The 14866-nt window shown below is 30.6% G+C and overlaps 1 protein-coding gene across 1 annotated transcript; it reads right to left on the reverse strand.

The window, feature by feature from the left end:
- Window positions 1–4982: 4982 nt before the first annotated feature.
- Window positions 4983–10734, reverse strand: LOC122586310 (probable WRKY transcription factor 70). The gene is made up of 3 exons (XM_043758312.1): window positions 10329–10734; window positions 7300–7401; window positions 4983–5550 (listed from the first exon to the last, which is right to left on the reverse strand). Exons 1-3 carry the CDS (start codon window positions 10637–10639, stop codon window positions 5145–5147), a joined length of 819 nt encoding a protein of 272 aa, XP_043614247.1. The 5' UTR covers window positions 10640–10734; the 3' UTR covers window positions 4983–5144.
- Between the last annotated feature and the right edge of the window lie 4132 nt (window positions 10735–14866).

Genomic DNA, 14866 nt, shown 5'->3' on the forward strand with positions numbered 1-14866 from the left:
TTATGCTTTCAAGAAGTTCAAATTTTCGAAAATTTAAATATGTAACCGTTCGTGTATTGATTGTGGCGGTTACTTTCTTACATGTCTATGTCTATATAAGGCCACTTCCATTCAGTTTTAAGGCATTTCAAAACGTAAACACATAACAGATCAATTTTAGAATGACTTCACTAAACCATGTTTCAATTAGAAATTTGCGTCCAAATGATAAGCCATGTACGATAACGGTTAGAATTTGCGGCTATGGAAGCAACCTCTATATGGAGATGTTAATAACATAGGTAGTATTGAGATGATCCTGATGGACGAATATGTAAGTATTCATTGTTTGTGAATTTTTCTTTTTTGATTAGATTACTTTTTAACATAACTTTCTTTCGAATTTATAACTAGCTTTTTAACATTCTAATGTATAAACATTTTCATTTTGACAGTTTGATAAAGTGGTTGTTGTTGCAACAATCGGTTTTATTCCAACAGGCCAGTTATGGTATTCAATGGAATGTGTGAACGGTTCTCAAGAAATTAAGTTGATCGATCTCTACATAAATGCAGTCGACATTATTGATGCTTTAAGGGACAACAAAATGTGGATTTGTTGTTCATGTAACAAGGAAGGAGTTCTCATCAATCCTAGGTATATATTTATATTTCATATTAAAACTCTATAATCATTAAGTTGTGTGGTAAATTGTATTTATGTTTTTTTTTGTAGGTTTAATATGCAAGTTAGGATTGTAGATGCCACTAGTACTATTGGAGTTAAAATGAATGATCAACAAATTTCAAATCTTATACAAAGAACAGCCTATCAAATTTGTGATGAAAATTATGAGGTATATTTGGTTTATTTTAGTGCTAAATAAGACTTTTCTATGCATTTTAAGTCATTAATTTTTTTTAAAATGGTCATTAGTTATAATAGGAGTACATTTACTTCGCTACATGCATGCTTGAACTGGTGTTAAAGAAATTATTTAAAGTTATAGCGCATCCACGTGGGTCTATATATCAAAGTGGGAGAAAATTCATAATACCTATCACATCCAGGTAACCAACATAATCCTTCTTATATGCGCCTACTATGGGCAATCAATTTTATAATTTCTCTCTGGCGTGCAATGTACGTGTTTTAAGCCCTTGTGTATTATTAATAAATCCCAAGGTATATCTAGCATTCTTCTTCTTTAAATTAATCAACTCATAAGAATATTTTTATTATGTCCAACTCAGTTATATATATTCATTGATACAATTTTAAAATAAAGTTTAAGAAAAATTATTTAGGGTTGTTCGTGCATCGCACGGGGTCTAAGCACTAGTATACTCAAATATCAGTCCTGCCCTCATATTAATTTTCCCAGGTGATGAAATAAAAACCCAGCCCCTCCCTGAATGTGAGTTCAAACAACAAATAACTATGTACTGTTAACAGCATATTAGACAAACCCATAAATAAAATGGGAAGCTTTATCTGCATAGATACAATTTATATAGCTACTGTACATCGTACGGGTATTAGAATTAGTTACTATGTATTTACCTCGCAAAACGTAGTCGGTAGCAATGACAATATTTAACCATTTACGTATTTCACTTATGAAGTTACTAACGGTCTCATATGATGAAACGGTCAATAATAATTAAAATTGTAACTTTTGATAGAGTTAAGATTATCATTAAATTTTCACCATTTTCATTTAATATTTTTTCTTGTAATTTGCCATTTGTTCACTATAACATTTTTTTCCTTACCATTTTCTTTAAACAACTTTTTTTTATCAATTTTTATCCAAAAGTCTAAATTAACTTTAGTTTAAGTTCTTCTCAATCATAAAACCATCTTTATAATGTTAAATTTTAGTTTTATCATTGTATACCAATTTTAATTATTTATCATAATCTAACATGATTAATTATTTATTTCAAGTAGAGCCCTAAAATGAAAATATCAATAGGCTGAGAAGAGTGGTGATGTGGGGAGGGTGAAACGACTAACGTTATGTGGCATAAGTGTAGAAAGAGTTGTCCTTTGAAAAAAGTGGATATAAGAGGATTTTAAAGAGTTAGACGACTTGCATCATGTGATTTTACATGATTGATTTTTATTATTTTTTTAATTTTTTATATTTAAAACAAAAAAAAATATACTAAATGAGTGGATATTGAAGATTGATGTGACTTACGCCATGTGACATTTTGAATGATTGTTTATTATTTATTTTCTAATTTTTTATATTTGAAACTAAAAATTATACTATTTAACAAATAAACTAAAAAATACAATTCATTAATAAAAATTATTTCATTAACTAAAATTTAAAAACCATAAAAAATACACTAGTATAACATATAGCACCCCTGGGCTCCGTATTCATCAACCAATACGGTCCACACCATTGGGTGTGGGCAGTATGTGATCGTATTAGACCACGTATTGGAGGCTTCCGTGGTGGTGAATACGAAGGTTTGCATGTTTGTTTCTTTTTGTTTTTTTTTAATCATCAACGGCTAGTTATAATAAAAAAAATAAAATAAATTTGAATGTAGGCCACAAATTTCAAACAGTTAGTTCTCAAAATTTTCAAAAAGTTCAACCTTTTTCATCATTTATTCACTTATTTAACCCACTTCTTCATTCATTCAACCAAAACTCAAACACATACTTTCCAAATCCAATCCATTCTTCAAACTAAAAATCACCATGTTTTTTTTTTATGTATGCTACTCATTTTTTATTAATAAAATGGTATTTTAGGATTTAATATAATATTTGTGTATTTTTTATGAATTAAATTTGTATTTTTATTTATTGAAAGTTTGAAAATAAATATGTTGGGGTGTATTGAAATGTACTGGATGTATTGGGTGTGAATTGAGGAAAATGTATTGAAAAGAGGTTTTGCTGATGTGGAGCTGTATTCGTTAGCATTGAGGCAACCCATTGGGGTGCTCTAAAAACCAACTTGGTTTTTACAATACAATTCTTTAAGCTAAAAGTACAACTTACAATTATATATGCTGGAAGTACAACTTCTTGCTTTTACTGTTACAATCAAAACAAGTTGCAGTATGTTTATGCTGTTGTTCAAAATGTCAATTTCATTTCAAAACTACCAAAAAAGCAACATATCAATACACGACATATACATACATATATACATACAAAAGATTTGAAATAACTGTCGGGAATGATGTACAACCGCCAGAAAAAATCGTCGGGAACAACCTCTGTCAGTGACCACCATCGGGTTCCGTTCATCGCATTTGACAATCACTGGTATCCTTAGCCATGAGCCAGATACGCCAGCCACAACACGTTGTCGTTATCCCACCGACACCAACAAAAGGGACCCACAATAGCTATTCTCAGATTGGACGAATTACTTAATGAGAAACTCCGACGAAGCTTCCAACAAGAAATTGATGTCGCCGGTGAAACCAAACAAATCAATTGTGGTGAACATTAGATATACCTTATATGAGTCGGGTTTTTTTTTGTGATTATTCTCTACAGAAAATATTTTTGGAATTAGATGAGGGAGAGTTAAAGAGAGATGTAGGAGTTTGAAGGTAAAATGAAAAAGTAGTTATCAATTCAAAGTGAACTTTGAAGAGGTGGCCAACAAAACCGGTAAATACCGGTTGGTATTACCGGTACCGGAGACCACGCCGGTATTTTAAGTCCGGGTATTTTTCCGGTATTTTCACTATTCAATACCGGCCGGCATTTCCGGTATTCCCGTTATTTTCCGGTATTACCATACCGGTATTTCCGGTATTTTCAAAAAATAAATTTTGATTTTTAAAAAAAATTATTTTTATGATACTTTAATGTTATTTTTTGTTATTTGTGAACTTTAAAACCTATATTTTGTTATGAAATAAATATTTTGTATTATTTTTGAGTAAATTATAATTGCATTTTGACTATTTTTGTTAAATTGTAACAAGTTTTGTAGGATTTTTACACAAAAAATATAATAAATTAAAAATAGTCGTACCGGCCGGTATTTCCGGTATTACCGATAATACCGGTAATACCGGAAAATTTTTCCACGCCGGTATAACTAAAATACCGGTTTTTAAAACATTGATTTCACGTCAATCTAATACGTGTCACTTTTATAATATTGATCTTTAACGAGTCTTAAAATTTTGATGTACAAGCTTTGAAGTGTATGGTACACGTAATTCATAGAAGGTCTTTCTTTGGGTTTTTTCTTTTAAAAGTTGTTAGTGCGTTTTGGATATAATATCCGTTGAATACAGCGGTTGTTATGGCGACGATGATGTGGTGGTAAGAAGATTGTTGATGATGTGGAAACGATTATTGGTGATGAAAACAACGTTGATTGATGTAGATTAGTTTAATTTATTTTTTTTTGTTATTGCTTAAAGTTAAGGTTTCTGATAAGTAATATGTATATATTTATGTCTCGGCGTATTTCTAATAAGTATGATATGTCGGTAATAAATAAACGACAAACATAACTTATATTTTAGTGTGACGATGTCATTATTTGCTAATATGTCGAACCCCGCTGCGAAGCCCGGGTGAAAAAACTAGTTCATTTATCTATATATAGTTGCAGACCTATTTTGTTATTATTATTTTTTTAAATTGCTCATCTGTATTTTTTTTTACCAATTCAAATAAAAAACCTTCTTTTCCCACTTCACCCCAACGTCCACTTTTCTTTTGGAAGACGTGTTGTGGTAAGAAAAGAAGGGGCGAGTTGTGGGATTTGCTTGGTATGTGGTTCGCCCAAAAGGCGCGATGTGATGGGAAAAAAAGGGACGAACTAGGTGAGATGGTATGAACTTCGACCTCTTTTAGTCTCCACTCCCTTCAATCTTTAGTTCACATGCATACATCGTTTTATTGTACGTTCGGTCATTATTTTTCTTCAAAGACATTACATTTCATTAGTACATATTATTAATGTCGGAATTATTGAGTGCATTTATTGTACTAAAAATATACAATATAATATTATGCTATATTTGATGACACATAGTCACATACCATTTATCATACTATGGTCCACAAAATACGACACCAATATGAACGAGTCTAAATGAGTTTCTTGTGCTTTAACAAACTCATACCAACACATAGCCCTAATCTTTCATAACTAAACTTATAAAAATACACTCTCATCAAACTTAAAATCATCCATACAAACACCATTTCTAAAAATATCATCATGGGATGGTTCCAAATTACCAATTATATCCTTCCACAAAGTACTTGATGAAAGACCATCATTACAAGAGGCAAGATGATCATCACTTTGTGTACTTGAATCATCATTTGTGATAGTTGAGAGATTACTTGGTGATTGTATGATTTTCTTTTCCTCAAAATCTAGTAGAAAAGAATTAAGAGCCCCGGAATTAGAAAACATGTGTGCGTTTTTATGCATATTTTGGCACGTATGGAAACCAAAATATGTGATATGAAACATTTCTGACCCATCTTCTAACTTTTGAACTTGTTTTAATGCTTTGCACCCTTCATGTTTGTGTGTACATCTAAAATAACATCTGCATAATGAAACAATTTTATATAAAATAAATTAGAAAAACATCATTAAGAAATATTAATCATATACAAGTATAGTTCTTTATTTAGACTAATAACATCATTACATTATTTCATAACAAATGATGGTCAAAGTTTAGAGCTTGTTAGACTACCTTTACTTATTTATAAAGATTTGTAATATATCATTTTGCTTATACTTCATTTTATTGTATTAGACTTGACTTAGTGGGTATTAACATGGGCAGGGTTCAAGGTTCAAATATCTGGGTATTAAGCAAGTGGTGTAGATTTGGTATCAATTCCTTGAAGGATTTAGCAGCTATTCATAATCAATTGGGAATTGATAAAAGAGCTAAAAAGTTTTTTAAGGGTATTGTTATGATGGCGTGTTGAAGTATATCGAAGGCAAAGAACGAATACAAGTTTTCAGAGACGGAGATTAGTGTTAGAAACTTCATTCTTTGTATAAGGTTGACGAGTTAATTATGGTACATTAGTAGAACTAAGGGGGAGAGGAGTGGTCTAGTCCAAAGTCTCAACCCTCTCAAATCTCACAAATTACATCTTTCCAACTCATTTTTCCTTTTCAACCCTCCCAACATTTTTCTTTGGCATTCAACACTTTCTCAACCCTTTCAAACTTTTTTTTTTATTTTAATAAAGCAATGGCTAGTCAAAGGTGGTCCTCTCCCCTTCATTCACGCTCCTAACAACTAGATTCTTCTCAACCCTTCACGGGTTAACAACTAGCCAAATCCAATCCCAACCCCAACCCCAACCCGCCCTCCAGTTGGGATGGCGGTGGTGTTTCCCAACGGGTTGAGCCAGCCAGCCACCACTCCTCTCGCCCTAAAGTTGGCAAAATGATAATTTGTGTAAATTTGATGTAAATTAATTGCTTTGTAAAGTATTAGCCCGCAAAAGTTGGCGGGTGGGTAAATAATATATACCTTTAAAAAATATATATATTACAAATCAAATAAAAATGATATGCTACAAATCGAAATGGCAATATGATGAATTTAGTTTTGGCACATAAGATATATGAAACATCATTTCATACGGACAAAAACATGAACTTTCACATTAACTTGATCAAGATCAAACAAATATATAAATAATCACATGGTCATCATAAATAGTCACCTTTCAATATTAAAGAGAAAAACAAACTAAATAAGCTATGGTGTGGCTGCTATCACTTCAATCGCTATCATCATTAGTGATTGAAGTAACACTTAACATATAATAATAAACAAGACGGTAAATGTTTAGCTAGATGTATAAGTTTAGCTTAAGGTTTCTTATGGCTATAGTATTACTTCGATTACTATCAATCTATTATCATTAGTATTATAATAGTATCCTTGAAAAAATCTATAGATATTGTCACTGGACACACTCAAGTCTTAATAGTTCCATCAATTATTTGTAATTTATAAATTTAAGTTATACTTTAAATTTTATTTAAACTATAAAATTAAGTAAAGGGCTGTTTGGTTCTAGAATGCATGTCAATTTGGTGGCATGTAATTTAATTTTTTTACTATGTTATCCTAAAATGACAAAGGTGAAAATTCAAATTTCAATCCGTCATATTCTTATACATTTTAGGAAGCAAACAACCACTAAACCTAAAATGACAAAGGTGAAAATTCAAATTTCAATCCGTTATATTCTTATACATTTTAGGAAGCAAACAACCACTAAATCTATAGAATATATTGTAGCTTGTAGATGAGTGATACCTGGGAAATTTAGCATTAAGAATCTCCTTTTGTCCATATTTCCTCCATGCATATCCATCTTCAATTGTATTAACAATTGTAATCCTTGAATCTTGTGTCTTTCTGCAATATATATAATCAAGTCAAAATTCATTATCAAGTATTTTACCTGGGGTACTAATACTAGACTACTAGTACTGCGTTAGTGTAAAACATACTAGTAATAATATTGATTTGACAGGCTATTATTATTTTCATAAAAAGAAATAAGTGTTTACATTCAATGAACGTTTATATATGCCGGCATACATCTATTTTCATGAGTGGTAAGTTACATCACAAAACAACATTAAACTATATTAATACCCGGTCGGTGACCGGATTACCAACTAAATTTATTAGTAATATATCACACATTGCGAAAAATATACGTCTTATAGTATATTATATTGAAGTTTATTATGAAAACGGACATATGTTAAGATAAAGAATCTTATACTTTTTTGGATATAACATATATGAAGTCGGTTATATATGTACTCGACCTTACATGAAATTCGACTTAAAGCTAACCTGGAAAACTGGGTTAGGATTGTGAAATCTCGACCCGGTAATCTGTCAATTTGAGTTTTTGGGTCATGGTCGGGTTGACCTTTTGGATTAATAGATCAACCCGTCAACCCAAAAATATTTTTAAATTATATAAAAATTTAAAATAAATCGACTCATCAACTCATTTGATCAGACAACTCACAACCCATTTATTTGAGATCAATCTGCCAACCACCAACCATATCACCTGAAATCAACCCACCAAACCATTTAACTTGTAAACTTTAGTTTTGTTGGTTGGTGCTTGGGTTTTTGTTAACGAACTGACAGAGTTACAGGTTTTGGTTGAGAAATTTTAAATTATAATTATATACCGGCATTCCGAACCCATTAACTCGAACCAGAGATAATTATACTTATATTTATTTTAATTGTTGTTCTATATAAAGTTATTTACTCTTTCATACAAAATTTTAAATTATATAATAACTTGCTATAAACTTTTAAAGTACATTATAGATGACTAAAATATCATGTTAAATATATTTCTAAACGTTACATTGTATTTTATCTATATAAAAGAAAAATATATATAGGCCACATAATTTAAAACATTATTATATATCTGTAAAATTTAAAATCAAAAATCTTAATAAATATATGTTATAAAAAACTATGATAGTAAATATGATTGAATTAATAAAATAATATATGGATATTCTAAATAATATAAAACTAACAAAAATAATGGATGTGAAATTTTGGATTAGACTCGTAGGGTGAGTTATCTTGATAACCTCTAAAAATCTTTTAAAATTTAGGTTTCACAGCTATCTTGTTCTGTTTTCTTAAGAAAAATACTTTTACGTAGTACAAGTATATACATCAATTAAAAATTGAAGTAATAATATATTTTTCCTCCCCCTCTAAATAAATCACTTTATGATTTTTTTAATTAATTAGAAAATCATTTTTTTTGTTTTTCTTGTTGTTCAAATATAAAATCTTAATAATTTGTATTACATTTATATATTTTACCTCTTCAATTTGAATAACAAAATATTACCACTAATCATAGCTAGATTCACCCTCCTCTTTTTTTTTTCACCTAAATAAACAAACAGACAAATACACTTTTGATATTATTATGCTCGTGATGGTATTTTATAGCTAAGATGTGGTATTCTCATCTTTGTCTAATTATCAATCTACATCAACCTTCCCATCCCGTTAGCCACCATCTCCGACGAGACCTTCCCGTCGAGAACAACCATCATATGGTTGAGAGTGAATGAATGAAAATAAAGAGTACGTGAAAATTGAATAGAAATGAATGGTTGTGTAATGACATTGACAACCCGTTTTAAAAATTGTTGGAAATAACGACATTTTTATTCTAACCAATTTAAAAATGTTTTTATTTTTTTGTTGAATTTAATTTTTTAAATTTTATTTTCTAACTCATAATGATAAACTAACCCCAATGCAACTTTCGTATATTGTAAGTTACATAATTATCCGTTTAACCTGGTCACTCATCGAATATTAAGCTAGTTTTTATTATTATAAAAAGCGACATGTTTGAAAATAGGTTAAAAATGAGAAAAAAAAATCATTAAAACGTTGCCAAATGAGAGATAGGAAAAAGACGAAATAAATTTTAAACATATTACCATATATATATAATATATATATATAAACTACACATTTAGTATAATTAATTAGTTACCATATCTAGATTTTTAATTTCAAGAGCCCTGATTGATTTGTAAAACTAATTTTAATGGTCCAGATCAAAAGTTCAATTTTATTTTTTTCTCTTTGCTCTACCGGCAGTATATATATATATAATCCGTTTTCTTAACAATGGTAATTATGTTTCCTTCAGCAATTTGATGGAAACATACTAGTGTAAAACATTATTAAGCCACAAATAGTTATACATACAGCAAATAGACCCCGTATAATTGCTACAAGCCTCAATGATTTCTTTCATTAAAAATACAGTATAGTGTCAGGCTCTTTTTCTTTTGTCCTTTTATATACTTTAAAGTTAGCTTTACTATTTTAGAAATACGTAGAGTATATACTATACGCTTGACGATAATTGGGTAGATTTGTCTATTCCTACCGACATGTTAGCCAAAAGGTTTAGTTTGTCTCAACATATATTGATAGTTGAATAGTTGATCATTTCATGTACAGTAGTATATAAGATATTTATATAAATCGAAGATGAATAATAATCTTTTTATCACTCTCAATATGATATCTTTAGTTAGATACTAGTCTATGTAACTTTATATATTATCCTTTCATTTATCATTTTTATATTTATTTCTACATTATTTGGTATTAATTTATTTAATTATTTTTGATATAATTCACACTAAAGTATTTATTAAGAATGTTAATAACACATCCGCAACCATACATTATTCAGGTCCGTTTCTAGTTAAATTTAAAAAAAATTGTTTTAGTAAGGAAGAAAATAATACCGTCTCTTGTAACATCCTCTCCGGTCCTTGACAATCGGAGTCGATTTTTTGTCACTTTCATTTGAATCCCATGTTTGGTTATCATAACAAGCCAAGCCAACGTCGTTAGTCGTGGAGACATGGTCCGAACCCAACACGGAAAGGCAGTTAGAGAATGATCCCAATATTTTTATCACTAGATCTTCAAGTGAGACAGAACCATCATTATCAACATTCCCAACAAGTAGATCTTGAAGCATTTTAGTAGTGTCTCTACCTTTGATAAGCTCATTTATCAATCTTTTTTTGTTAGGTAACGAGTTATCTTCCATTTTATTTGAAAAAAGTAGACACAAATATGTGTTTTAAATGGTGCTAGCTAGTTAGAAAAATATATGGTGGTGTTGGTTTTTGATTCACTCATAAATTACTAAAGTGAGCCACTTGATCCTTATATAGAAGAAAATAATAATAATAAATGTATTATAGATGGGTGTGTGGGTATGTGTTTGAGTGATATAGGAAGCTGATAAGAAACAACCTAATAACTACATGGAAATTGCAAAGGTACAAGTGATGACGTCGTTGAAGTGACATCATATGGTTTCATTCTTATCCTAAAGGCTTGACTACTTTTGAGTACGAGTGGTAGCAAAGACACAAGAGATCGAGTATGCGAAGTTACCAATTGCACTAACTAGAGATTATCGTGCTGCTACTGATCATTTACGACATGATTACTTTCTCAATCTCCCCCAGTGTTCTACGAATTGTTTCTCCCGTATATAGCAAGGTATTCATACGCCTAACAGTTACTACATCCGTAGTACTTTACTTACTTTCATCAAAGCTCAAACTGTAACAACTACTCGTATTTGTTTTAATATTTTTAAAAAACATATTTCCGTTATAGTTGCGCTCCCGATACTTTTGATAAATACTTGTACTAGTAAATACGATTGTTTGGATAATTTTTGTCAAAGTACCTTTCATCAAAGGCTGGTCACCTGTAATCAATTCTTATCCGTATACCATCAAACATGTTTCAAACCGTACACCACCTAACATGCTTTAAGGTGTTGTACAATACAATAATATGAAGTAAACCGTACACCACCAAACATGATTTAAGGTGTTGTACAATACAATAATGTGAAATAAACCGTACACCACCAAACATGCTTTAAGGTATTGTACAATACAATAATGTAAAACATGTTTGATATATGGTGTACGGTCAAGTTACCGTGAACAAATGAGGTGTGACAAAATAACTATGAAAGTTCTCACTAAGAAGTGTGAACTTTTATTTATACACACTTTTTATTGTAGAGAAATTTCCATACACTTTCAATTCAATATGACACACTAAAAAATGTATTTTGTTCACACTCACCTAAAAGTGTGAACAAATACAATATAATTTGTAATGGGTTAAAAGTTGGAGGTGTACAGATCACCACCCTCCATCAACACTCGACCCTATCCATAAGAAAACCTAACACTCCATAATATCTAATGTTAAATGTTTACATGCTAAACATGTAAAAATACATGATTTTTTAGGTATGCTCGAAAGTATTGATATTTTTCATTAAACATTTACAATATCTTTGTTTTACTATTGTACTTTTATTTACTTAACTCAAAAGAATATATACATTAACCCTTATGGTTAATTGGTTATTGCTCACAACTCATTGCCGAAACAAACGGTACCAATGTGTCTAATTTGGTTTTACAACTAGAGAAGCATTGTGTAATGTGTAGGGCCTCGACGGTGACACAACCATATATATACAAAGCATTAAAGCACGGTACCCTTTATCAGAAGGGATGATTGATTGGTTTATATCTACGTATATTATTTGTCGTATACAATTATTTTTTTGTTATTTTTGCTATTTGTTGTAATTAAGTAAGTAAGTAACTAACACCCAATGCTGTCTTTCACGGGTTTTGGGTCCCAATACTTCGACAGTGTATGGGGAGGTTAAGATGTAGATAGTCTCACCCCTACCAGGACGGTGTAGAGAGGCTGCTTCCAGGTTCTATCTAAAGATAGAAAAGGACATCCGGCCTTGCAAGGGATGAGGATAGAACCCATGACCTCTGTATCCAGAGGCAAGGGTATTAACCACTTGATCCAACCTTGCTTCTTTTTGCTATTTGTTGTCGTGACTTATAATCGGTCATATAGATATCACTCTCTTAATTCTTATTTGATACTCATACTAGCTAATCAACTCGGGTTCAACCTGGACCGTATAATTAAAAAGTTAAAACAAAAAAAATATATAGAATTTAAGGGAGTTAAAACAAAAAAATATATGTAATCTAGGAGAGTTCTATATATGTCCGGTTCAACCCTATTTGCTTCTTTAACTTGCTGTGAGGGGATTTAAGGGAGTTTTTACACATATCGCTCGTAATTGTTAGATCTCTACTTGGTTGTATGCACATGGACATGTTTATTACATTTTTAGGTTGATGTTTAATAGGTTTAAATGCCCTTTTTACTATGTATTGTTCATTTTACGCTAAAATGTGTTATGTGGTGTCTGCTATTCTTCTTTAATTGTAATGTAGTCAGACGACATAACCGACATATATGGTTACTAAACTTTTTACCCTCTCAAATTTTTGTTTTTTCTTGGCCGGAGATCCTTCTGAAAACAGTCTCTCTACCTTCGTGTAGGTGTAAGGCTGTCTACATTCCTAACTTCCCCAAACCCGGCTTTTGCCGGATTGGGTACCCGACTTTTGCCGGATTGGGTATCGTTGTTTGTTGTTGTTGTTGGTGTATGTAATTTGTTGTCGATACATTATAATTTCTGATATGGGGATAATAATATATTTGTAAAGATGAACATTAATATATAAAATCGATTAGGTGATAAAAAAATAAATAAAACTAACTACCATAAATCAATGGTATATATAGAATTAAAAATAAAGAGCTAGAATACGATCGCTCACTTTTTCATATTAATAAGGTTACAAAAATAATATGTAACAAAAGAGATAACATAGGATCTAATATGAAAAATAGTTTTTTAAAAATAAAGAAAAAGTAATTATGACATCATAAATTTGTAGAAAATAGCTAAAAAGAAAACGTTAGCATACCATATAGGAAAAAAAGTTCTAGACACAATTTTATTTTATTTATATAAGAGAGAGAAATGCTAGGCTTGTTTCCATTCTTGACAAGTCGTTTATTGCCTCCACAATGCAAGTATGCAACAACAGTTTTAAAAGTAAATTTATTTGTAGTCTTGAAATTTTTTGATGGTAGTTGTCGTATGTAATTTAATGGTGCAAAAGCTAACACGGTTTGTTAATTTCCTTAACATAGTTTAAGTTTACATACTACGTATTTAGTTATATTTTTTAGTGTATTTCAAATTGGATAAAGTCCATTTATATTTATATGAATATGGACGTGTTTTTATGTTAAAAACATATCTAAAACAAAATATATAAGATAATAATTAAAAGAGCTAATTATATCAAAATTAAGAACTTTCACAAAATGAAGTAAAAGAAGCTATTCATCAAACTTAACTAGTAAAAATATATTACTAATTTTCAATTTCAATTCATGGTTTATATAAAGATATAAAATCTTTATAATGCATTATAACTTATCTCGAAGTGACCAAATAGCATGCCGAAGTTAGCAAGATGACCAATTCGCAGGTCAAAGCCATCGAGTTGACTAATTAATAAGTCAAAGCCTATAGGATGAAAGGTACTATTGTCGACGAAAACCCATCCCACAAGAGTGATTAGTGACCATAAGAGAGAGTATTATAATCGACTAATCATACAATATTATAATTGACCAATCGTTATATAACATAAATAATATTTTTTCGATCAAAATTACAAAAACAGAATGAACATTTTATACGAAGCGAAGAAAATTTTTCATTATGTTGTAGTTAATTACACCAGTTTTTCCAACAAATTAACAGGAGTATATGTTTTTTTTGAAAAGTGTGGATTATTTGTTCGCAACAGAAAATCTAGCTTACGTTGTTTTAACCAGGTCCGCGCTAGAGAACCCTCTTACCCTCAATAGAAGTATATGTTTAGTTCTAATCTTATACCATTGAGAAAACAAAAACTCTAACATCAATTGAGAATAATGTTCTCTATGTTAACACTAATGTTAGACTCCTAGTTTATCAGAGGCAGCAACACATCATCATGATAATGTCTTTAAATTCCTTCTTTGCCTACCCTCCAAGCCGCACGTGATCATGATAAATCTCAATCAAACCTTAAACCGAAAATACAATGGGCTAGCCATTGCATCAAGCACTAATTTGCTACCAATTAATTATCGAGGAGCATAAACCCACCAGGCTAAAAAAAGTCAAACCCCGACCAGATAAGCACTACTTAGAAACTCCATGTTGCTGAAGTCATAACTCGTAAGCACTACTTAGAAACTCTTTCACAACCATAACCGAAAACTCCTTATTATTGCCACCCATTCATACCCAACAACCGCATCTGAAGTTCTCACCCAATCCCATAATCCAAATAAG

Source organism: Erigeron canadensis, chromosome 2 (assembly GCF_010389155.1).
Source record: "Erigeron canadensis isolate Cc75 chromosome 2, C_canadensis_v1, whole genome shotgun sequence".
Taxonomy (NCBI): Eukaryota; Viridiplantae; Streptophyta; class Magnoliopsida; order Asterales; family Asteraceae; genus Erigeron; species Erigeron canadensis.